This window comes from Pipistrellus hanaki, assembly GCF_964339955.1.
Source record: "Pipistrellus hanaki genome assembly, chromosome: 9".
NCBI lineage: Eukaryota > Metazoa > Chordata > Mammalia > Chiroptera > Vespertilionidae > Pipistrellus > Pipistrellus hanaki.
Genome location: NC_140511.1, coordinates 12865269 through 12889072, shown reverse-complemented (window position 1 = coordinate 12889072; position 23804 = coordinate 12865269). Strand labels below are relative to the sequence as shown.

The 23804-nt window shown below is 43.1% G+C and overlaps 1 protein-coding gene across 12 annotated transcripts in view; it reads right to left on the bottom strand.

Moving 5' to 3' along the window:
• Window positions 1–23804, bottom strand: part of DIXDC1 (DIX domain containing 1) — an 82759-nt gene that overhangs the window by 4448 nt on the left and 54507 nt on the right. For 4 of the 12 annotated variants that reach the window (XM_084893889.1, XM_084893887.1, XM_084893883.1 and 1 more), the window contains 12 exons: window positions 23044–23192; window positions 18954–19043; window positions 17671–17724; window positions 15100–15216; window positions 11791–11895; window positions 11378–11431; window positions 10811–10903; window positions 10663–10734; window positions 9248–9337; window positions 8745–8975; window positions 7989–8055; window positions 527–632 (listed from right to left, as the gene is read on the bottom strand). In XM_084893889.1, coding sequence (XP_084750015.1) covers window positions 527–632; window positions 7989–8055; window positions 8745–8975; window positions 9248–9337; window positions 10663–10734; window positions 10811–10903; window positions 11378–11431; window positions 11791–11895; window positions 15100–15216; window positions 17671–17724; window positions 18954–19043; window positions 23044–23192 — 1228 coding nt within the window. The remainder of the gene's footprint in view (window positions 1–526; window positions 633–7988; window positions 8056–8744; window positions 8976–9247; window positions 9338–10662; window positions 10735–10810; window positions 10904–11377; window positions 11432–11790; window positions 11896–15099; window positions 15217–17670; window positions 17725–18953; window positions 19044–23043; window positions 23193–23804) is intronic. The other 8 variants (XM_084893885.1, XM_084893884.1, XM_084893894.1 and 5 more) reach the window with 4 other exon arrangements.

Below are 23804 nucleotides of genomic sequence, written 5' to 3'. Positions count from 1 at the left end.
ACATAAGGTCTCTGAAATCTAATTTGTTGAACTCCCTTCTAACCCAGACCAAGTAAAAGCAGACTCTCTAAGAAAGAGAAATCCTGTCACTTTTCTCAGTAGCTGGTTCCACAGCTTAAATATTTATTTCAGAGCCTTTAACCTTAGAAGGGAGTATATTGGCCCAGAGTTTGAAGTTTCTTTTAATATGATTTCTCAATACAGTAGTTGTAGTCATCAAATAGTAACAAAGATCAATGACAGCAATCCATGGCTATCAGCAGGAGCTATTATGAGCACTTAAACTATTTCCTAACTTGAAGTCTATTTGCATATCAAGATTGGAAGCATATTTGTTGTATCTGTGCCTAGCAGATCATGACTTGTCCCTTGTAATGCCCCTGGTAAAGCTGAAACTAGAAGCTCTATGCCCTGTGCTCTCCTCACTACACCATACAGCTTCTCAAACTGGTTAGATGGATGGGCAGTAACTAATGATTCTGCCTTCCTGCCCTTTTAAAAAGAGAAATAGATCCAAGACTCTTACCTCTTTGGTATATTGACCATGAAGGGTGTAAGTGAGCGGTCAGTGAAATAGAGCACTTTCGTGCAGGTGCTGCTGACAGTTGGAGAGCTCTGTGAGTGAGGCAAGGCTGCAATCAGAGAGACTGGTCAGAACATTCAACTTGCACCCAACCACCTCTCATTTCCAGTTTTTTTTAAATGTCCCAGGACGGCAGCAGGGGGGTGGAGAAGAGATTAACCAAAGAATTTCTATGCACGTATGCATAACCATGGACAGACAACAAGTGAAAGACAGGTCAGAGAGGGCATTCCATAGGGGGAAAAGGGGAACATTGTAAAATTTTCAATAATAAAGATATATATACTTTTTTTAATGTCCCAGGAGGAGGAAGCTGCCTGAGGTCACAGAACACTTTCCTTTTCACACCCTTGCCAAACACCAAGTCCACAGGGTGTGCCCCACAGGAAGCCAGCACTAGGGCTACAAAGAAGTGCTTTGAATATGGACACTATCACCAAGACCATCGTTTCTTACCCATTCTAGGCATTTCTAGCAGGGAAATAGCAACTGTTCTGATTGTTGTGAAGAGTCAAAGAGGCCAGAGAAGCCCAGCAACATTTCACTGCCAGCACTTAAGTTTTGGAGGTCTGTGGTAGAGAATGCTAATGCAATTCATGAAATGAAAATGAATAGGAACAGGAACCATAGGAGCAAAATAATCTTAGAAACTCAGATGCCAAGGGAGCCTCATGCTTCCAGTCTAAAAATCAAGGGAGCCTCATGCTTCCAGTACCTTATCCCTTAGCTACAAAGGATCTGTATGTGCTGGCCCATGGTTTGAAACTCAGTTCTCTTGATCCACATCTTGTCTTTACTCTTTGTATAGGTACTTATGTAAAGTTTTTATTTAGTTTTAAAGTAAATTTGTACTGTGTTGTTGTTTTTTTAGAATTTTAAAAATTTGATTTTAGAGGGGAGAGGGAGAGAGAAACATCAATGTGAAAGGGAAACACTGGTAGGTTCCCTGACCGGAATGAACTGCGACCTGGGTATGTGCCCTGACTGGAAATAGAACCCACAACCTTCTGGTGTACAATGAACTTCAACCAATTGACCCACACCACCAGGACTGGAAACTTTTTATTAATGAGTACTTGTGATTATGACTTTAAGAGAACAGGAAGAGCCCTCGCTGGGTTGGCTTTTGTTGGATAGAGTGTTGGCCTGAGGACTGAAGTGTCCCAGGTTCAATTCCAGTCAAGGGCGCATGCCTTGATTGCAGGCTTGATCCCCAGTAGGGGGTGTGCAGGAGGCAGGTGATCAATGATTCTCTCTCATCATTGATGTTTCTGTCTCTCTCTCCCTCTCCTTTCCTCTCTGAAACCAATAAAAATATATTTTTTAGCCGGGACCGGTTTGGCTCAGTGGATAGAGCGTCAGCCTGCGGACTGAAAGGTCCCGGGTTCGATTCCGGGCAAGGGCATGTACCTTGGTTGGGGGCACATCCCCAGTGGGGGGTGTGCAAGTGGCAGCTGATCGATGATTCTCTCTCATCGATGTTTCTAACTCTCTATCCCTCTCTCTTCCTCTCTGTGAAAAATCAATAAAATATATTTAAAATATATATATATATATATTTTTTTTTTTAAAAAAAAAGGAGAATCCAAGATGGCTGCTCGGGTAGGCACCTAGCCGCAGCCGCACGCAACAATTTCAATAAAATACAACTAAAATATAAAATGGACATTACCCAGAACTACAGGAAAGTCAACTGACTGGAAATTCTACAACGAGAAGCAAGGAGAAAACCAGAAGGAAGCGCGGAGGAGCTGTAAAAGCCTAAGGTACGGAGACACGCGGCGCGCGGAGAGGAGGGAGCCGGAGAGGAGGGAGGCCGAGTGCCTGGCTGGCGTTCCCTAGCGGGAAGGAGATAAACACTCGGACTGTGCTGGGCCCCCAACTGCTCTGAACCCCCGTTCTAGGCCAGACCCTGGGGACCCAGGCTCATCCAGAGGGAGCTGGGCTGTAAGGCGGTACCCGGGGAAGCGGGGAAAGGAGGTCCCAGAGGCGCGCACACAGCGCGCAGAGAAGGGCCGGCCGGCTGTGCCGTAGGACTGCCCTGGCGGGAAGGAGACAGGCTCCAGACTGCTCTGAACGCCATCTCCAACTCCACTTCCAACTGAACTCAACCCCAGTTTTGGGCCCATTGCGGGAGAGCCTACACTGTTTGGTAGCAGGCGAAAATCGAGGGCACCTTTCTCTCAGAGGTGCTTGCAACAAGTACTGAAGGACCCTGAGTCTCAGGAGTCGCATAGGGCGGGGCTGACGGAAGCCAAGGCTGTAGGCTCCACCCTGAAACCCCACCCCATCAGGAAAGCTGCCTGCGAAAATGCCTAAACCAAATAGATCACAAACGAAAGAAATGGAGGACAAAAAGCGACTGGATATAGAGTTCAAAACCACACTTATAAGGTTTTTCAAGAGACTCCTAGAAAAGGCCGATAAAATAAATGGGACCTATGAGGATATGAAAAGGGATCAACAAGAAATGCTAAGGGATCAACAAGAAATAAAGAATACATTGTCTGAAATAAAAAATATTCTACAGAGTCCTAAAAACAGAATAGAAGATCGCAAGAATCAAGTCAAAGATTTGGAACATAAAGAGCCAGAAGACACTCCTCTGCAGAAGCTAGAAGGCAAGAGAATCCAGAAAATTGAAGATAATGTAAGAAACCTCTGGGACAACTTCAAACGATCCAACATCAGAATCATGGGGGTCCCAGAAGATGGGAGAGAGCAAGATATCGAAAACATACTGAAAGAAATAGTGACAGAAAACTTCCCCCACCTGGGGAAAGAATTGGACTTACAAGTCCAGGAAGCACACAGAACTCCAAATAAGAGGAATCCAAAGAGGACCACACCAAGACAAATCATAATTAAGATTCCAAGAGCAAAGGACAAAGAGAGAATATTAAAAGCAGCAAGAGCTAAACAGGTGGTTACCTATAAAGGAGCACCTATACGACTGTCAGCTGATTTCTCAACAGAAACCATGCAGGCCAGACGGGAATGGCAAGAAACATTCAAGGTGATGAATAGCAGGAACCTACAGCCAAAAATACTCTACCCAGCAAAGCTATCACTCAGAATCGAAGGTCAGATAAAGAGCTTCACTAATAAAAAAAAGCTAAAGGAGTTCATCACCACCAAACCAGAATTATATGAATTGCTGAAGGGGGTTCTTTCAGAAGAGAAAGTAAATAAAGATAAAAATTATGAACAACAAATACGTAACTATCAACAAGTGAATCTAAAAACCAAGGAAATTAAAAAAAAAAATCTGATGAACAATATTAACTGTTGAATATAATAGAATCAGAGGTATGGAAGGGGAGTGAACTGATGATTCTTGGGGAAAAGGGGAGAGGGGAATGTGGGAAGAGACTGAACATAAACTGTGCACCTATGGATGAGGACAATGGGGAGTGGGGAAAGGGCAGAGGGTGGGGTAGGAAGTGGGGGGAAAGGAACACTTGTAATAATATGAACAATAAAAATTTATTAAAAAAAAACACACACACAAAAAAAAAAAAATTAAGAGAACAGGAGTAAAGACCAATCAGAAACTTTTATCGTAAAAACCATAAAATAATAAAGTGTCATTAAAATCTGTCCTGTGCCCTAGCTGGTGTTGATCAGTGTTCAGAGCATTAGCTGGCACAACAAAGGGTCATGAGTTCGATTCCAGTCAAGGGCACATACCTGGGTTTCAGGTTGGATCCCTGCTCTGGTCAGTGAATGTGTGAGAAACAACTGATTGATATGTCTGTCTCACATCAATGCCTCTGCCTGTCTGTCTCTCTTTCTCTTTTCTCCTCTCTCTCTTCCACTCTAAAAAAAAAAAAAAAGGAAAAATATATCCTCAGGTGAGGATTAATAAAAATTTAAAAATCTGTCCTGAAATTCCATCTACATATATTTTCTTAACTTTTTCTAGACATTGGTCCCATTCAAACTGGCAGCCACAGGAGAGCATTTCTAGGAAGGGGTTTCAATTAAAGGAGACTGTGAGGGAAGAATTAATACAGGGGAATACAAGGGAATATTCACTCTGCATAGTAATCACAGTTTTCAGAATTTTTCTCCAAAGAATGCCAATTATTAAAACTATATGACATGGTGCTCCTTGGACAATAGCACCTAAAACATTCACTTAAATCACTAAATTCTATTATTGATTGATTGATTCATTCATTCATTCAACAAACATTTTTTGTACACGTACCACATGCTAAATTTGGGAAATATAGAATCAACCATATGTGGTCTCTGACCTCAAAGAGTTTACATTCACCTAGTATGGATGACAAATATGGACATAAATAATTACACTGAAATCAGACTTGTGTAAACTGCACAGGAGGACTGAAGATGAAGTGGTTAATTCCACCTGGAAGAGGTCAGAAGGCCCCATAAAGCGCTTAAGAAGTCATCAGATAGAGAAGTCTAAAAGGGCATTCCAAGACGGAAGGATATATGTAAATGCAGGGAATGTGATTATGTATGTTAAAAATTAAAAGTTAGCCGAAACCGGTTTGGCTCAGTGGTAGAGCGTTGGTCTGCGGACTGAAAGGTCCCAGGTTCGATTCTGGTCAAGGGCATGTACATTGGTTGCGGGCACATCCCCGGTAGGGGGTGTGCAGGAGGCAGCTGGTCGATGTTTCTCTCTCATCGACGTTTCTGGCTCTCTCTCTCTCTCTCTCCCTTTCTCTCTGTAAAAAATCAATAAAATATATATTTTTTAAAAATAAAAAAAATTAAAAGTTAACTAAGGCTGGAGCACAAAGAATACATTGGGAAGTTGTGAAAGATGAGAATAATAAAATAGGCAGGGGACATATCACAAGGACTCTGCCAGCATAAAACATTTAGATATTAGTCATAAGCTCTGGAAGATACTAAAAAAGAGTGACAAGATCAGACAGGCATTTACTAGTAGAAAGGCCAATCCAGCAGCAAAGTAAAGTATGAGTTGGATGGGAGAAACTCTGGAAACCAGTAATCCCATTAACAGGCAATTAAAAACAATCTGAAAGATGCGGAAGGGCAAGATGGAGTCAGAGAAGAGAGAGATTTGAGGAACCTTTCCTTTTTATTTTTAAAAATATATTTTCATTGATTTCAGAGAGGAAGGGGGAAAGAGAAACATCAATGATGAGAGAGAATCATTGATTGGCTGCCTTTTGAATGCCCCCTATTGGGGATCTAGCCCAAACCTTGAGCATATGCCCTCGGTGGGAATTGAACCTGGGGACCCTTCAGTCTGAAGGCTGAATCATGATAAAATAATTGTTACTTCAGTATGAAATTACTATAAAAAGCATGTACAAAAAACTCAAATAAAAGACCCCAAAACAAATCTTTGTGTGTGTATAAATTTAATACATAACTTTAATCAATTTTAGTTTTTAAGCTCATTTGGAATTAATTTTTGTATATGGCATGAGGTATGTGTCAAGACTGTTTTTATATGGGCCTTTTGTTACTCAGGACCATGTGTTGAAAAGCCTATCCTTCTGTGTTGTTGGTGTGTTTTGTTTTGTTTTTGATTGGGTAACCTAAACCTTCATTCCTTTGCCACTGACTAGCTCTTTCATATATACTGAAAATCTATAGGCCAAATATTTCTGAACTCTCTACTTTGTTCCACTAATCCATGTGTCTTTGCATTCACCTATATTGTACTAATTATTTAGTTTTGAAATCAGATAGTGTGGTCATCCAAATACTTTGTTCATCTTTCTCAACTTTTTCTGTGTGGCTATTCCTTTTTTTTTTTTTTTTTTTTAATTTTTATTGTTAAAAGTATTACATATGTCACCCCCCCCATTAACTCCCTTCAGCCTGTGTGATTATTTCAATCCCTTTATTGTTCCATATAAATTTTAGAATCAGCTTGTTTATATCTACAAAAGGATTTTTATTGGAATATGATTGAAGCTATAGATTATTTGGGGAGAATGGATCAATATTGAGTACTCTAATCAATAAATATGGTGTATCTTCCCATTCTTTGATTTATTTCATCTGTGTTCTACAGTTTTCTTTTAAATATATTTTATTGATTTTTTACAGAGAGGAAGGGAGAGAGATAGAGAGCTAGATACATAAATGAGAGAGAAACATCGACCAGCTGCCTCTTGCACACCACCCCCTACCGGGGATGTGCCCGCAACCAAGGTACATGCTCCCAACCGGAATCTTTCAGTCCGCAGACCGACGCTCTACCACTGAGCCAAATCAGTTTCGGCTACAGTTTTCTTTTTAAAAATGTATTTTTATTGATTTCAGAGAGGAGGGGAGAGGGAGAGAGAGAGAAACATCAATGACCAGAGAGAATCATTGATCACCTGCCTCCTGCAACCCAAGCATGTGCCCTGAGAATCGAACTGTGACCTCCTGCTTCATAGGTCAAGGCTCAACCACTGAGCTACACTGGTCAGGGTTTCATGTTTCTTTTTTGTTGTTGTTAATATTTTTTCATTGATCTTTTATAGAGAGTGGAAGAGAGAGGGAAGGATAGTGAAAAATATCAATGTGAGAAAAACACATTGATTGGTTGCCTCCTGCATATGGGAGGAGCCTGAACCAAGGTATGTGCCCTTGACAGGAATAGAACGCAGACCCTTTGGTCTGCAGGCCAACGCTCTAACCACTAAGAAACACTGGCCAGGACATACTTTACATTTTGTTTATTATTGTTTTCTTAATTGCCTATGTGTCATACAAAACTGGTTATGGCTAGCTTTATACTATTTGTTTTTTGAAAATTATTTACATACTTTTAGATTGGGTCTGGGTAAACTATAAAATATAAGAAAATGTGAAAGCTATTAAATCAAAAGTTAAGATATAGAGTAAAACAAATTATGAGGCAGGGTAGATTTCCAACATGTTGGAATGAAAACGGGAAGAAATGTAACAAGTAGGCATAGAGCAGGTAAGAAGTACTACCTAGCCATGACCACTAGATGGCGCAATGATTTTGCAGGACTTAAACCAAATCACCTAAGCACTCCAAGTTTTAAGGATAATTACCCTCTCCCTCCCCCCCAAATCAAGCTTCTTGATCCTAGGAAGAACTGGAATTTTCTGTGCTATTTGGGTTGTAGGTTGATTTGTATATGTTTTTGTTGTCTTAAATTTTGTTTTGTTTGGTAAATGTTTTAAGCTTGTAGTATTTCCCAAAGATATTTCAGCCTCTCTGAGTCAATAGAAGAACATGGTTAAATAAATGGTACTTGAGGTGATGATGATGGTATCTTCACAGTCCTAGAAATAACTCCATACTAATTAGCACTGCCTCAGAAACAACACATTATAAAAGTGAAATTATATAAGAAAAATACGATCCACAAAGTACTAATGTCTGATCTAAAATTCCAGGAGACCTTCCTGAGCAATAATGAGCACTTACTGGAATGAGGGGGCCAGGACTCCCGGTATTCACTACCTGCTTGAGTTCTGGGCGACTTGCCCCAAACCTGGAGAGCCACACAAAAATCACAAGAATTATGATCAACGGGAGAACTTAACCAAGAAATTTAAATTTAAAAAGTGTGCCTAAAATATACTCTTTCTACCATTTGCCTAAAATATACATCTTCTACCACAGTGCATAAAACTGTACATATTGGTTCTAACAATAATAATACACATTTATAAAAGGGCTTCTAATTTTCAAGCATTTTCCATATATTTCCTCATCTAATGCGAGCTCATTCAGGGGAGAAGGGCAAGGGAAACAAGCAGTAGAGAGAGCTGTGGGGCCAAGCACTACAATTCCTTAGATAGTTAACCCTCTGCACTCCGCTGTCCCCTCTCAGGGACAGCGGAATTCTAGCATATCACTCGGATGTCCCCTCTCAGGGGACATTGCAGTTTATTAGTGATTACGGGGAATTGAGTATTTCAACGCACGTTTCTGCTGCAAAGTAGCGTCGAGTAGCTGGTAGCCAATGTCCAGAATGGTTCGGAGTGCAAAGGGTTAAGCAGTTGATAGGAATGAAAGTTATCATGAAGTCCCTCCCTAGATTATCAAACCATGATGAAGAGGAAAACCAAAGAGAAAAGCAACTCTAACCTTCAGCCCTGCCTTCCTCTAGATTAAAATGGATAAAATTAAGCTTCTTTGGGAGCTTGCCTAAGAGGAACAGCACAGAAGGAGGATTACCCTTTTTTCTTGCTTTTTGTGGGTCTCCATGGCATGCAGACGCTCCATGAGGCTGGAGATGCCCTGTTCCAGGCTGTCGATGGTGTGGTGCTGAGGGTCGTGGCCGCTGAAGCTGTTGCGCAGGCTGCGGAGAGCATCGCGAACGAGCTGCAGGTCGCTGGTCTGTGGGGAGAGTGAGGCGCTGCTGGCATACTGCAGTGTCATGCTATTCACTATATCCCGGCCACCGGGCTTCAGGAGACACAGGGGAGAAATCTCCAGGACAGACCTTTCATTTCTGAGGGAGGAGGTGTGGATTATAGGAAATGTTCCTCCACAAAAGCAGGCCTGCTGTTTCCCACCAGGCCTTCATTTCGAATAACAAGTGCCTCAGATCTTTACACACCCAACAGATGCGAGAATAGAGAAGTGGGATATAAACGGCGAGTCCACTGGTGGCGGCTAAGGTGCTCTTCTGGCTTCAGCTGAAGTGGCGGGTCTGGACTAAAATGTCAAGAACCTACCCCTCTCGGAGTGATGGGAGCAGCTCCTTTTCCTGCCACCGGAGGGAGAAAACCATTGCTTTGAGAGCTGTGACTGCTGTAATTGGTCACCTACGGCAGCAAGAAGAAATGACACTTGTTGTGAGAGAATTCTAAACCAAGATGTCCCGTCTTACTTTTCTTCTTTACGCTTCCTGACATAGTTTATAATTACATATCTATTTCATCTCTCTCCCTATTAGAATGTATGGGGCCTTTCCCCCCTTTGTTCATCGCTACACCCCTGTACTTGACCCTTCCTAGGCACTGTTGAATGTAGAATAAACAAAAGGGAAACCTCAGCTGGGAAGCCCCCAGCCTACACTCTGCCTGGCCACTGGAGGGCCTGAGAATGCTGCTATAGCACCTCCGGCCTTTGCTTCAGTAATTTAAAAATAAAAGCAATGACTAACTTTTCTTTCTTTCTTAAATATATTTTTATTGATGTCAGAGAGAGGAAGGAAGAGGGAGAGAGGGATAGAAACATCAATGATAAGAATCATTGATAAAAAAAAAAAAAGAAGAAGAATCATTGATCAGCTTCCTCCTGCATGCCTCCTACTGAGGATGGAGACAGCAACCCGGGCATGTGTCCTGACTGGGAATTGAACTGTGACCTCCTGGTACATGGGTCGATGCTTAACTACTGAGCCACACCAACCACGTAATGACTAACTTTTCCTGATCTTAGTTCTGAGCCAGGTGGATCTACCAGGTGGATCTACCTGGATTATTATTTTTTTTTAAATATATTTTATTGATTTTTACATAGAGAGGAATTGAGAGGGATAGAGAGTTAGAAACGTCGATGAGAGAGAGACTTCGACCAGCTGCCTCTTGCACACCCCCCACTGGGGATGTGTCCGCAACCAATGTACATGCCCTTGACCAGAATTGAACCCGGGACCTTTTAATCCGCAGGCTGACGCTCTATCCACTGAGCCAAACTGGTTTTGGCTGGATTATTTTTTTAATTTAAATTCTTTATTATTGAAAGTATATGTCTCCTTTGTCCCCCATTGACCTCTCCCCAGACACTCCCACCCCTCAGACCTGGGTTATTTTATGTATTCTTCTTAATGGCAGAGAGGCCACTATTATTTCTGCTTTCCAGATGAGCCTTATTTCTAAGGTTCAGAAGCTAAGTTAATTAAAGTCACACAATGGTCAAAAGTGATAAAAATGTACCAATGTTACACCAATAAGTTTAATTTTAAAAAGTGGTAAAGATGTATCTGAAACCAGATTTTCTTATCCTGGAATCTGTATTCATAACCCCCACATCAAATAACCCTCCTAAAAAACTGACCTGTGGCTTTGGTTCAGTCCTGACTCAGAAACAAAACCCTCTCCTTGCCCTTGTAAATGTGGGAGGGAGACCCCGAGCTGGAGGTTACCTCATCCGCCTCTCTTTTCATACAGTGAGCCAAAAGGACATCTTTGTGTTCTAGCTCCCGCTCTAGATCCACCTGCAAACCAGAGACTAAGTCAGGAAAGCACTCCCTCAGGCCGCAGGGACAGGAAGTCAGCGCCGAAGATGCCCACCTGCTGGGAACTGGCCTCAGAGAGTTTCCGGAGAGCTTCTTCCAGCTTGGCCTGGTGATGCTGAAGGAGGCGGTCCTTCTGCCCCAGCTCCTTCTGCAATGGAGAGAGAGCTCTCAGACGTGGCAAAGTCAAGAACATCGAACAGTTAATTCACCCTTTGTGATACAACTCCCTCGGAGGAAAGCAGAGCCCTGGGGGAACGGTGCTTTCCTCCAGCTGCACCGGAAGGCATCGCACACCACAGCAGCCCTGCATAGCACACAAAGGGTTCTCGGAAGGGTAAGGAGAAAGGGAACTACTGTGTGTAGAAGGACACTACATGCTATCCTTGCTAGTTAGATAGAAGGGTTAGGACTGAAGTTTCACACTCCTAGTTCTGCGCTCCTTCTCCTAGCCGTGCTCTCTACCTTCAGGGTTAGGGTTCGTGAACAAGGGAGCGCAGCAAAGGATTTCTTTGCCAAAAGCAAGGAGAGAACAGAGTTAAGTGCTCTTTGAACAACAGCATCATGGGCTGTTCATAAAACAAGGTCAGATGGAAATTATTTCCAAACTAACGTTCATTCTTACTTTATATTCTCCCAGGAGCCGGTTCCTCTCATCTAGCTTCCTCTGCAGATCCACCTGCAAGAAGGATAAGAATTAATGGCATGGAGGTGCTGTGTGCCACGCCCAGCAGGAAAATAGCTCTTTAGTAACCACAGTTCACGTGAGAAGCAGAGAGGGCGTGGCTGTGGACAAAACACACAGCTGCTCTCCGTGTCTCTACACAGACTGCGGAAGCACAGGGCAGCCTCTGTGTCTCAGTGTCCCGAACGTGAAGGGCTTGAGGCCAGTGTGTTGGAGACTCTCCCTTGGGAACAGACTCAAGTCTAACAGGAAATAAAATAACCGCAGACACTGAGAGCGGACAACCTGAAATTAAGAGGTTAGGACAGCAGACCTAATTGGGGTTCAGTGAAGTCAGGGTTCATTTAACTCACATTCTGGTTGTGTAGCTCATCTTTGTCCATGTTTGCCCGCAGTAGTTCTTGTTTGAGCTGAAGAACAGATGTGTCCTGCTGAGTCAACCTCTGCTGCAAGGCATCCTGGGGGGAGAGGGGAAAGCTAATTACTGTTGTCCCAATTAACCAACCAGCCAGTTATTACTAAGTTATTAAAGCCCTCACTGCATGTCCCGCATTAGTTCTGGCAACGCAGGTGGGAGTGACTTCAGGGACTGCCACGGGAATGAGCAGGGGTTTTCTGCCCCTTCCAGGACAGTGGCATCTACAGGACAATCCTATCCATTGTCCTACCGAACTACACGAAACCTGACTTTTCCTTCGCTTGGTACTCACCACTACCCTCTACTTCATTCCTGACAGGGTGGTGTCCTAGACAGAGGTCTTGGGGAATAAAAAAGACTTAGATTCAAATGACAAGTTTGCCACTTACTTCTGTGACAGTGACCTTGGACAACACCCTCTCCTCCCCCCACCCTGGCTTCCTCATCTATATCTTGGGCGTATAAATAGTCTACCTCTCTGCCAACTCCCTTTTCCTAGAAGGCTGGGACCTGTTTCTGCCTGACACCCACTTCATCCAGAATTCCTGAGGTCCCTCCTCCTGCCTCCCAGAGCCTGCACCTGCTGGGGGTTCCCATGCCTAATCTGGACCAGGACTGGGAATATACATATTTCCATGCTCAGAACTGCTCTTGGGCTGTGGTTCCTCCTCCCATATCTAGAACCTTCCCAACATTAGGCTATCTTTCAGCTTGGACACTCTTGGTTTCTCTCATGCTTAAGAAAAGGTGAGTTATACATACTTAAAAGGGTCATTCCTCCAACCACTGTGACCGCCAATGGAACTATGGACTGGGGCTGCATTCCAGTGTACTGACTCTGACTTTCCTCTCTTCACAGACCACTAAGAAATGGTGCGGGCTCTGGAGAATGTGGGAGCCCATGCCTGAACATGCTGTCTGCCAGGACGGCACATGGCAAAGGCAGGCTAAGAAGCCCTGGCACCAGCAGATCAGGGGAACATTTCCCAGTGCTCCATGGGAGAAAAAGCGCTTCTGTGGTCAATAATTCTAAACTTGCTTTGGGCCACCTTCTTCATGAGAAATCTCCCCAGGTCCTTTACTATGTTACTATTCACTGTGACTTTTCAAGTCCAGAGGGCAGCTCTCACACTTACTTGACCATGGAACACGTTTGTTTCCGAAGTATCTCAAAGGACTAAGGCTCTGAAAAAGGCTCTAGTCCAGCCCACGATTGGAAGTGCAGGGAAGAGGGGAACACTGTTTTCCACTTCCAGTATTTATACACAGACATGCTCCCACTTGGGTGAAATAACATGCATTCAAGGAGATTAGCTATATCACTGGTTGTATGAGCAAGTGATTAAATAATCACATTTAGTGGCACACTGTGCAGCCACAAGCAACACGTTAAGCTGTATTTGCTGTATACCATTATTTGGGGAGAAATTATATATGCTCTAGAGGGCCGGTGCACAGTGTGGAGATGGGGCCGAAACTGGCTCTCCGACATCCCCCAAGGGGCTCCAGATTGCAAGAGGGTGGTTCTCAGGTGACTCACCCCAGAATCAGGCTCCCTCCTCTCTGGTTCTGGGTGCATCACCTGAGAACCGCAGCTGCCAATTCATCGGCAGCTCCTGCATTAAGTGTCTGCCCCCTGGTGGTCAGTGCAAATCATAGCTACTGGTCGGACGGGAGCTTAGGCTTTATATATAGACTAGAGGCCCAGTGCACGAAATTTGTGCACTCAAGGGGAAGAGGTCCCTCAGCCCGGCCTGCGCCCTCTTGTAGTCAGACACCCTTAGTGCTGCTACAATGGTGGGAGAGGCTCCTGCCACCATTACTGAGTCCGCCAGCCATGAGCCCGGCTTCTGGCTGAGTGACACTCCTCTATGAGATCAGGCTGAAACTGGCTCTCTGACATACCCTGAGGGGTCCCGGATTGCAAGAGGATGCAGGTCAGGCCGAGGGACCCAACCTGTGCATGATTGGGGCTGGGGAGAGACACAGGGCGTTGGCCAGGGACTGAAGGAGGGCTCCAGGCATCTCACTCAGTCCTGATTGGCCGACCTCAGCAGCAAGCTAACCTACCAATCAGAGCACCTGCCCTTTGGTGGTCAGTGCACATCATAGCAGCTGGTCAACCAGCCGGCTGTCTGCCCCCTGGTGGTCAGTGCATGTCATAGTAAGCTGTTGAGTGGCCTTAGCATATCATTAGCATATTACATTTTGGCTGACCAGTCGACTGGACACTTAGCATATTAGGCTTTTATTATATAGGACTTGTTGATAACTAATAAGTTGCCTCCAGGAGAGAGAACTAGGTGATTGTGGGGACAGGGCCAGAAGTCAGGCTTTTTAAGGATTATCTTTTTGTATCTTATTAACTTTAAACCATTTGAGTACTATTAACTATTCAAGAACTAAGTAAATTACAATTTTTAAGTGGATATACCTCTTTATTTTTTAATTTTTTAATATATTGTATTGATTTTTTACAGGGAGAAAGGGAGAGGGATAGAGAGTTAGAAACATTGATGAGAGAGAGAAACATCGATCAGCTGCCTCCTGCATACTCTACTGGAGCTGTGCCTGCAACCAAGGTACATACCCTTGACCGGAATCGAACCTGGGACTTTTCAGTCTGCAGGCCGATGCTCTATCCCCTGAGCCAAACCGGTCAGGGCAAAGATATACCTTTTTAGAACTGATAAAAAACTAAAACTAAAGAGAACTGTAAGAATTGATTGTTTACAGACAGAAACAAATAAGGCAGCACAGAGGGAAGTGGCAGCACCAGGGGTCATAACCCCCAGAAATAAGCCTCAGCAAAACAAAGAGGTATATTCCTTACCACGTCTCACTTCCCATCCACAAAGCTCTCCCTTTTCTAACAGCACAGAGTCTGCCAAAGGCCCCACCAAATGTATACAAGAAAGACTAGAGGACCCATCCAACCTCCTAGCACCTACTCTTACCAGTAGACTACTTGACCTTGTAGATAATTTTTTTATATATATATTTTATTGATTTCTTACAGAGAGGAAGGAGAGGGATAGAGAGTCAGAAACATTGATGAGAGAGAAACATCGATCAGCTGCCTCCTGCACACCCCTCACCGGGGATGTGCCTGCAACCCAGGTACATGGCCTTAACCAGAATCGAACCTGGGACCCTTCAGTCCTCAGTCCAAAGCTCTATCCACTGAGCCAAACCGGTTTGGGCTAGATAATTTATTTAAAGATTTAAATGTCTTCCTTTTTACCTTTATTCCCTGTAAGTTTCTGGCTTCCTGTTTACATTTCAGCAAGTCCTTCTGCAAACCAAATACAGTTAGATCAGAGGGAGAGCATCTGGGCTGCTTCAGAAGCATTACCTCGTTCTATCAGTGGGAACACAAAACTCAGATAACCATTCTCTGAAAGAAATTAACTGTCTACTGAGGCAGAAAGGTCTGGTCCAGTGAACACTGAAGGCTGACCCAGTCCATTCTGCCCTGTGGCTTCCAGGCTCAACGCCAAGAAAGAAGACATCACACATTCCCATAGGATCTCATTCCTACAATTAGCAATCTTCACCACCAGGAAATGGAATCATAATAATCTAAATCCCTCTCATGAAATAAGTAATTCATCTCAATATGCCTATTCCCATATCTTCAATTATTATCTTGGTTTCTAATGTTTAGCCAAGTATCAAGCTGCTTCTGATTCTCTAAGAGCGTGTTGTTCTTCATGGACTAAACAAAAATACATTTAGCCCAATAACGCAGTGCTAAGTAATTACCCCTCCTTGACAATAGAATAAACATATGTATATGATTATCACTAGGAAAGAGATTTTAGGAGAGGAACACCCATAACTCGGACACCCCTCTCTTCTTATTGCATCACATCAAGAATTTGGAATTAACACATCTGAAGTGGAAACAGTTAATCTGGACTCCACAGATAGGCTCTAAAGTAATGCCAATAAAAATTCAAGTCAGTGAGTGTGTGTGCACATGTGCTCTTGCATATTTCTGGGGAGAAGGTTAATGATTTTAGGCATATACTTATGGCTCAAAAAAAAGTTAACACATTGCAGACCAGTAATTTTATTGGTAGCTTTACCCAGTGGACAGATAAGTTTCTTTCTTTTTTTTTTTTTTTTAAAGGTTGGCCTTTTTAAAAATTATTATTTTATTGATTTTTTACAGAGAGGAAGGGAGAGATAGAGAGCCAGAAACATCGATGAGAGAGAAACATCGATCAGCTGCCTCCTGCACACACCCCACTTGGGATGTGCCCGCAACCAAGGTAGAAGCCCTTGACCAGAATCGAACCTGGGACCCTTCCGTCCACTGAGCCAAACCGGTTTCGGCCGGTTTGAGTACAAAAAACGTTTTACATAAATGTTAAAGGCACACTTTAAAATTAAAATTATATTTTGAAGTTATTTATTACATGCTCTTACAAGCTAATCTCTTTTTAAAGTATGATATTTTGTAAAACACTGTGAAGCAAGAAATCTCATGATCTGTCTGCAATGTGTTAAGATCCACTGACCTAAAAGAATTCTGGGAAGTATTCATTTAAAAAGATCTGGACCCTGCCCTAGTCAGTTTGGCTCAAGGAACAGAGTGTCAGCATGCAGACTGAAGGTCCTGGCTTTAGCCGGGGAGCATGTGGGAGGCAACCAGTCGATGTGTCTCTCTCACATCAATGTTTCCCTCTTTGTGTCTCTCTCTCCCTCCCTTCCACTCTATCTAGGAATGAAGTGGAAAATATTCTTGGGTGAGGATTAACAACAACAACAAAAAGATACTAGACTATATTTGATAATATTGTACTGCATATTTGAAAGTTGCTAAGAGAGTAGATCTTAAAAGATACCATCACAAGAAAATTTTTTTAACTATATGATGCGGAAGCCAATTCCAGCATGTCATAATTGCAAGAGTTTCATCAAAAAGTTGATGGAACTTGAGGACTCAACAAGGGCTGAGTCACATGTTATCACCTGTTGGGAATGGCTAAAGGCATTTCCTCCAACCTGAAAAAAATTGAGTGTTTGCTGCCAGACAGCTCAGGGCATCTGAATCTACATGTTATTGCCTCCTATTGGCCAAACACCTGAACAGCCATAGGCTATTCCCCATTCTGACATTGCTTCTGTATGGAAACCCTACCCTTTGAAGTGTATTTCCACCTTGCCTTAGGACAATTTGTGGTAATAAAAAGAAAGGGGTCCTGAGACAAGGAGAACTTAGTTCCTTTAGCTAAAGCTCCTCTGACCCCAAATACCTTTCAAAATTATCTGGACTCTTACTTAATCTACGCACAGCCTTCTCTAGATTCCAGAACACTTCTAGATGCTGGATCAAGACCCACCAGTGTTAAATGTAACCCAATGTCTGGCATTAATTGGCATCCCAACCTGGGGCTTCCTGAACCCTTGCAGCACTAACGTTAATGTGATTATTTACATATATATATATATATATATATATATATATATATAATCAATAAGTTCTTTATCTGAAACTAATATGTTTATGTCAATTATAAAAAAGAGCATACTGATAATAGATCCAGTTTATGCTGATATTATTTTAAAAAATAATGAACATTTTAAACACATAAAGGTATAATGACATAGATGCCTATTACTCATCACTGAGATTAAAAAGATGTTACCTTTTGCCATATATAGGACATATCTCTCTTTCAATCAAAGGCACAATACAAACATAGGTACAGCTAGAGTCATGAGTCGGCATCCCTTACCCCCTCCCTATTACTGTCCTGAAGTTTGAATTTTTTTTCAAAGGGTAAATGTACATGTCCTGACATACCTTTAGGTCCTTATTCTCCTCCACACTCTGATCCAGACGACTTTGGATTATAATCTGAATATAAGGTAAAAAGCGATGTTTAAGTACCTATGCTGTGAAATTCGGAGACCATTCATTCAATAAACATTTATTGAACATTTACTACTGTGGATACAAAGGATAGGAAACAGTGTCCTCCCTCTAGTGGATGCATATGCCCAGGGAGATGGAAGCAGATGAACAGGGACAAAGTTTAAAGTAACTGCTAGTATGTGTTGGATGCAGGAGGTTGGGCAAAGGCAAAGAGAAACAGCAAGGGATGAAGCTGGAGAGGAAAATAGGGGCTGGATCATGAAAGGCCAGGGAGGGCAACAGGGAATCCATGAAACATTTTAGGCAAAGAGATGACAAAATGAGAATTCCCTTAAAGGTAAATCATTCTTGCTGTTTTATTCAAAATGAATCAGGAAGAACAGGAGAGGAATCTGGAAAGCTAGTTAGAAGGTTGCTAGAACATTGGATAAAGGCTTGAATTAAAGTAGTGGCTGTGAGAGTGGAGAAAACTGGGTGAAGATATTTAAAAAGTCAACTGACAAAATTTAGTGACTTATTGGTTATAGACGGAAGGGTCAGAAAGGATTAAAAACTTGACATTTAGATTTTTGTTTTGGGTACTTGGCTAGATGGACAGTAATAAAAAACAGAATCCAAAAGGATAAGCAGTTTTGGTGGTGGTGAGAAACGGGAGAGAAAAGCTGTTTAATTTAGGATTCATTGAAACGGAGATGCTTATAGGATACACCAGTGGAGGTAATCAATAGGCAACTGCATGTGGCATATGTAAATCTGGAAGCCCACAGAGAAAACTGAGCTAGAAATAAATATTTGAGGCGACATCTGAGTCGGGTGGGAGGTGAGTGAAGCCATGGAGGCACCTATTACCCAGGAGAAAGCGAGTCAGGAGAGGGCCCTGAAGAGCAAGCATTTAAGGCCCAGGCAGAACAGGCCCCGGAATGTCATGCCCGAGGGTAGTGTCCTGGGACTGTTTTGGCATTCGCGTATCTCCAGCACCTTGAAACAGCAGCTGGCACAGTCAGCACTCAATAAATATTTGCTGACTGACTGAATGAAAGGAAGAAAAAAAAAGAAAGGAAAAGTACTCTAAAATAGAAGAGAAAAACCGGGAGAGCTGGAGTTAGGGAAGAGAGCATTTCAAGCAGGTGCAGACAACGGGGTCAAATGCTAAAAGCAAGTCAAGCACATTAACCAGGTTACTTGGTTTTGTCACAGAAGATGGCGCTCACCAGTTGCTCCTCGGGATTAACTCCTGGTTCACAGAGGGCCAAGGGCCTGTCCTGCTCATCTTCCGGTAAGGACCCACTGAGCAGCAAGGCCTGGGTGACACAAGCACAGAGATCAACGCACCGCCCATCAGAGCCTGGGGTTGGTAGGCTCCTCCCTTATTGAAATCACAACTGGGCTTCCTCTAGAAATCTCCGTGGTAATGTGTGACCCTGATCCTTAGGTACCGCCAACGACTCACCTTGGGTCTCTCTGGAGTTCCTCTCTCCAAGGCTCTTTGGCCCCAGAAAACAATCTAAAATAAACATTCCTCTCAGAAGCGGCATTTCAAAACCAGAGCCCCTCAAACTGAATTTTGCCAGCTGGGAAGGGAACTAAAAGCAGTGCAGAATTTCCTAGCATATAAAACTTTATTATAATAAATTATTTAGAAGTTATTTAGAAGTTGGGTTTGTTTGAATAATTCTGCATTTTTACTCCCCAAGGCAACCTGATAGAAAAAGAAGGAAAACATACTTGCGGAGAAATATGGGCATTCATTTCCACTCCCCACCCCAGACTTTGTTTTCATCAGAATATGGAGGGGGAAGACTTACTCTGAAGCTGAGGAAGCTCAAACCCAAGGGCCCCTCACCTGCACTGGCCTCCCAAGTTCCTATATCTACTATTGGATGCATAATCTGTAATCACAGTCTTTTAAAAAAGATTTTTTTATTAATTTTAGAGAGGAAGGGAGAGAGAGATAGAAACACCAATGATAAAGAATCATCGATAGCTGCCTCCTGCATGGGGATTGAGCCCACAACCTGGGGATTGAGCCCGCAACCTGAGCATGTGCCCTAAAGAGGAATCAAACCATGGTCAACATTGAGCCACACCGGTCACATTGTAATCTTAGTCTTAAAGATGGCCTCCCAAACTATGTATTTTTGGACTCACAAAACTTGGATCTACCCTTGCAGGCAGGTATACAAGACCTGTCAGCTGAATGAAAGATTTGAAAATGTGTCCTTGTCTTATATCTTGAGTTTTCTTAACCTGTTAACCGAGCGGGACTTATAAATATGTCAAACGTAAACAATATCTGGAACAAGGAGGACATATGAATACGTCCTTGAAATATATGTTGTGCCCTGAAATGGACAGTATATATATTTTTTAATCTTTTTTTAAAAATATATTTTATTGATTTTACACAGAGAAGAATTGAGAGGGACAGAGAGTTAGAAACGTCGATGAGAGAGAAACATCGACCAGCCGCCTCTTGCACACCCCCCACAGGGGATGTGCCCGCAACCAAGGTACATGCCCTTGACCGGAATCGAACCCGGGACCCTTCAGTCCGCAGGCCGACGCTCTATCCACTGAGCCAAACCGGTCCCGGCTATTTTTTAATCTTTATAATTGTTTGTAAAATTCATAATTTTTTAATTCGATGTTTCCATTTTTATTTTTTTTATTTTTTATTTTTTTAAATATATTTTATTGATTTTTCACAGAGAGGAAGAGAGAGGGATAGAGGGTTAGAAATGTTGATTAGAGAGAATCGTCGATCAGTTGCCTCTTGCACACCCCCTACTGGGGATGTGCCCGCAACCAAGGTACATGCCCCCGACCGGAATCGAACCGGGGACCTTTCAGTCCACAGGCCGACGCTCTATCCACTTAGCCAAACCGGTCCCGGCCGATGTTTCCATTTTTTTGTTGGTATTCTTTTCTATTTGTTTGTAATTTTGTATTTTCCTTTGTGCTTTATATATAAATAAACGAAAAAATATATATTTCATTTATTTTAATTAAGTATAAATAAAAAATAATAATAATATGAAATTACGTCCATCGGGCGTGACGTACTGACACGTCCTAGTGAAAGAGTATTCGCCCGTTATACGTTGCGTAATTAAAAAGGGAACTCCCCGGTTATCAGGTTAATCTAGTCAAGAGAAGAGTTACAGAGATTAAATCCTTTTTCAGTAAATATAACACAAACTAACCACATATGTTGGTATATAAGAATTCAAGCACTGGTTGATCTACCAAGCACTAATTAATAGTAAAAGTTTAGTAAATCAAATTAATGTGGTTATCCCATGGAGTTGTGGCAAGAGGTATGCATAGACAAGTGTAAGAAGAGCTGCAGGGAACTAAGGGAGGGCCATGCTACAGGAACACTGACCCTAAAGGCAAAGCGTTGGATGGGCTCTCATGAGAGCCTACGAATAAGCCAGAAACTGGATGTGGCTTAGCACGCAACTTGTTCATCCCTGAAGGGGTTAAAACGCCAGTGCGTGCTGTGAGCCCCATTGTATTCCATAAGGGAACAAAATTCTCATTGTGGTCATGTGGCTGTGAATTAAACTCCTGTTTGCAGAGAATATTAGGATGCTGACTTTCTGCCTATCGATTCTCTTCTTTTTCTGTCTAATCCACCAGACTGAAAAATGCAAACCAAACTGATGGTAATCTATGTTCATATAATCACATTGTCCTGGGGAAAACCTGGTTGGGTGTAACCCCAAAGTTTTTTATGCTTTAATAGTTCTAATTAAAGCACAGCCGAAACCGGTTTGGCTCAGTGGTAGAGCGTCGGTCTGCGGACTAAAAGGTCCCAGGTTCGATTCCGGTCAGGGGCATGTAGGTTGGTTGCGGGCACATCCCTGGTAGAGAGTGTGCAAGAGGCAGCTGGTCGGTGTTTCTCTCTCATCAACGTTTCTAGCTCTCTATCTCTCTCCCTTCCTCTCTGTAAAAAAATCAATAAAAGTTATTTAAAGGACAGCACACACACACACCCCGTTAATTAAACCATGCCTTAATAGAGAGGCAGGAAATGTCTATTTAAAAGGCAGACATTTAAAATATACTGTAGCTCAGTGGTTGAGCGTCCACCTATGAACCAGGAAGTCATGGTTCGATTCCCAGTCAGGGCATATGCCTGGGTTGCCAGCTACCCATGGTGGGGTGTGCAAGAGGCAGCCGATCAATGATTTTCTCTCATATTGATGTTTCTATCTCTCCCTCCCTCTTCCTTGCCCTCTGAAATTAATACAAATATATTTTTAAAAATTTTAAAACATACCAAGAAAATAGGTGGGAAATAAACAACTTTCCAGGAAGGAATATTTAGGCAGTAAACATTCCTCTAACCCTTCTCCATTCCTGGGGCATACATTATGCAAATATTTTACTATAGCACCAATCTCCTTTTTTTTTTTTTTTTTTTAAGGAACTCTTTGTGTCCTCACCCTGTTGCTGGTTGGCTGGCAGCACCGCCTCCACCGCCTGCTGGCTGCCAGACCACTGACACAATGTGGGCTTTGTTTATGTCTCCATAAATATTTGACAATTCAAGAGCAGTGCAGTTCCCAGCACAAACAGAAAGGAATATCCCTAGACAATTTCAGGGTCATCAGCACACTACAAGGGCTCCCCCAAATAGAGACAGATGCACAATGTCAGAGGGCTGGGGGGGTCATTTCAGGGTAGAAACCAAGTCAAGTGGGTCAGCCGGCCTCTGGGAGATTTCCTGAGCTGGCACTGAAGGTATAGGAGAGACTGAAGGGCTTTGTTGCTCAAAGAAAACTTCCTCTACCTGATCACGGAGCCTTGGCATTCACTCACAAACACACTAGGAGCGAGCTGAACCCTCTAAAGTTTAGCTAGGTTCAGACAGAGACCCTGGCATTACTGGCTCCCGCACCCTTCCTGAAGAAGTCCTAGGAGACAACCCCTGACTCTTCAGAGGGCCACTATTTGGTGAGAGCTGCAACTGCACGGCTGTGGCTGCAGAGCGGGCAGGAACACACCGGGGAGCTGAGAGCCAGAACCAGGGCTTGGCAGGGCTTGATGGCTCCCAGGCTCGGAGAACTCCTGACAACTGTGTTGTAAACAAGAGTCCATCTGGTCCATGTGAGAGCTTTACTCACATAAAAGGAACTGTCTGCCCTTTGACTCCTACTCCCTCTGTCTGAACTCCCCACTCAACTCTGACCTCACACAAAACTGAGCCAGTTTATCTCCAACTGACACCAGTGATTTAAGAATAATAATCAGTGGGTGCGCCGAAGACGAACGAACGACAAGGGAAGGAGCTACCTGTAGTCCCGATATCATTTTCTTGGCTTCCTCCATTTCTTTTTCTAGATGTTCTTGTTGCTCCAACAGCTGTTCTTCCCATGAAGTCTCCAGACAGGCTGTGGGGCTGCCTGGTCGCCAGTCTCGGGATACTGGAGAGTCTGTCTCCTCTACAACATGAAAGGAGGGAGCACAGTTCATGTTGAAGAAAACAGAGTTTCCAGCAGGAAGCATTCGCTGTCCTCGCGTTCACAGGTTCAGGTCACTGCCTCCTGAACCTGTCCCCGCCGCGCAGCCTGGACTCGCCACCAGGTGGGGTTGTGAGACATACAGAACTGGCTATTAGCTCAGACCCCAGGCTCGAGGGAGCAACACTTAATCTGTTGGGGAAACACATCCTCTTCAGAACGTTTAGGAAGCCGTAAGACTTCCTCTTTGGGAGTCTTGGTATGGGACATATAGATTTTACTATTAATTCTCTAGAATGGGCACTCCCAGAGCTTGATTCTGCCAGGTACAAAGAGGGGAGCTGTCAGAGGCCATGAAAACAAAAGTCCTGTTGGCTGCTCTGGAGATTCGGAGGAGACCATTCTGTCCTTTAACAGTGTCTCACCCAGAAAACGAACCAGTAAAGCATATTTGCACAAATTGTTTAATCTCTCTCTCTCTCTCTGTTTTTTTCTTTTCTTTTCTTTTCCTGCTTTTACAATCTCTTCTGATTTCATTCATAAAAATGAGTATAGTAAGGCTAATCCCTCTGGGTTGCTGTGAAGATTAAACGA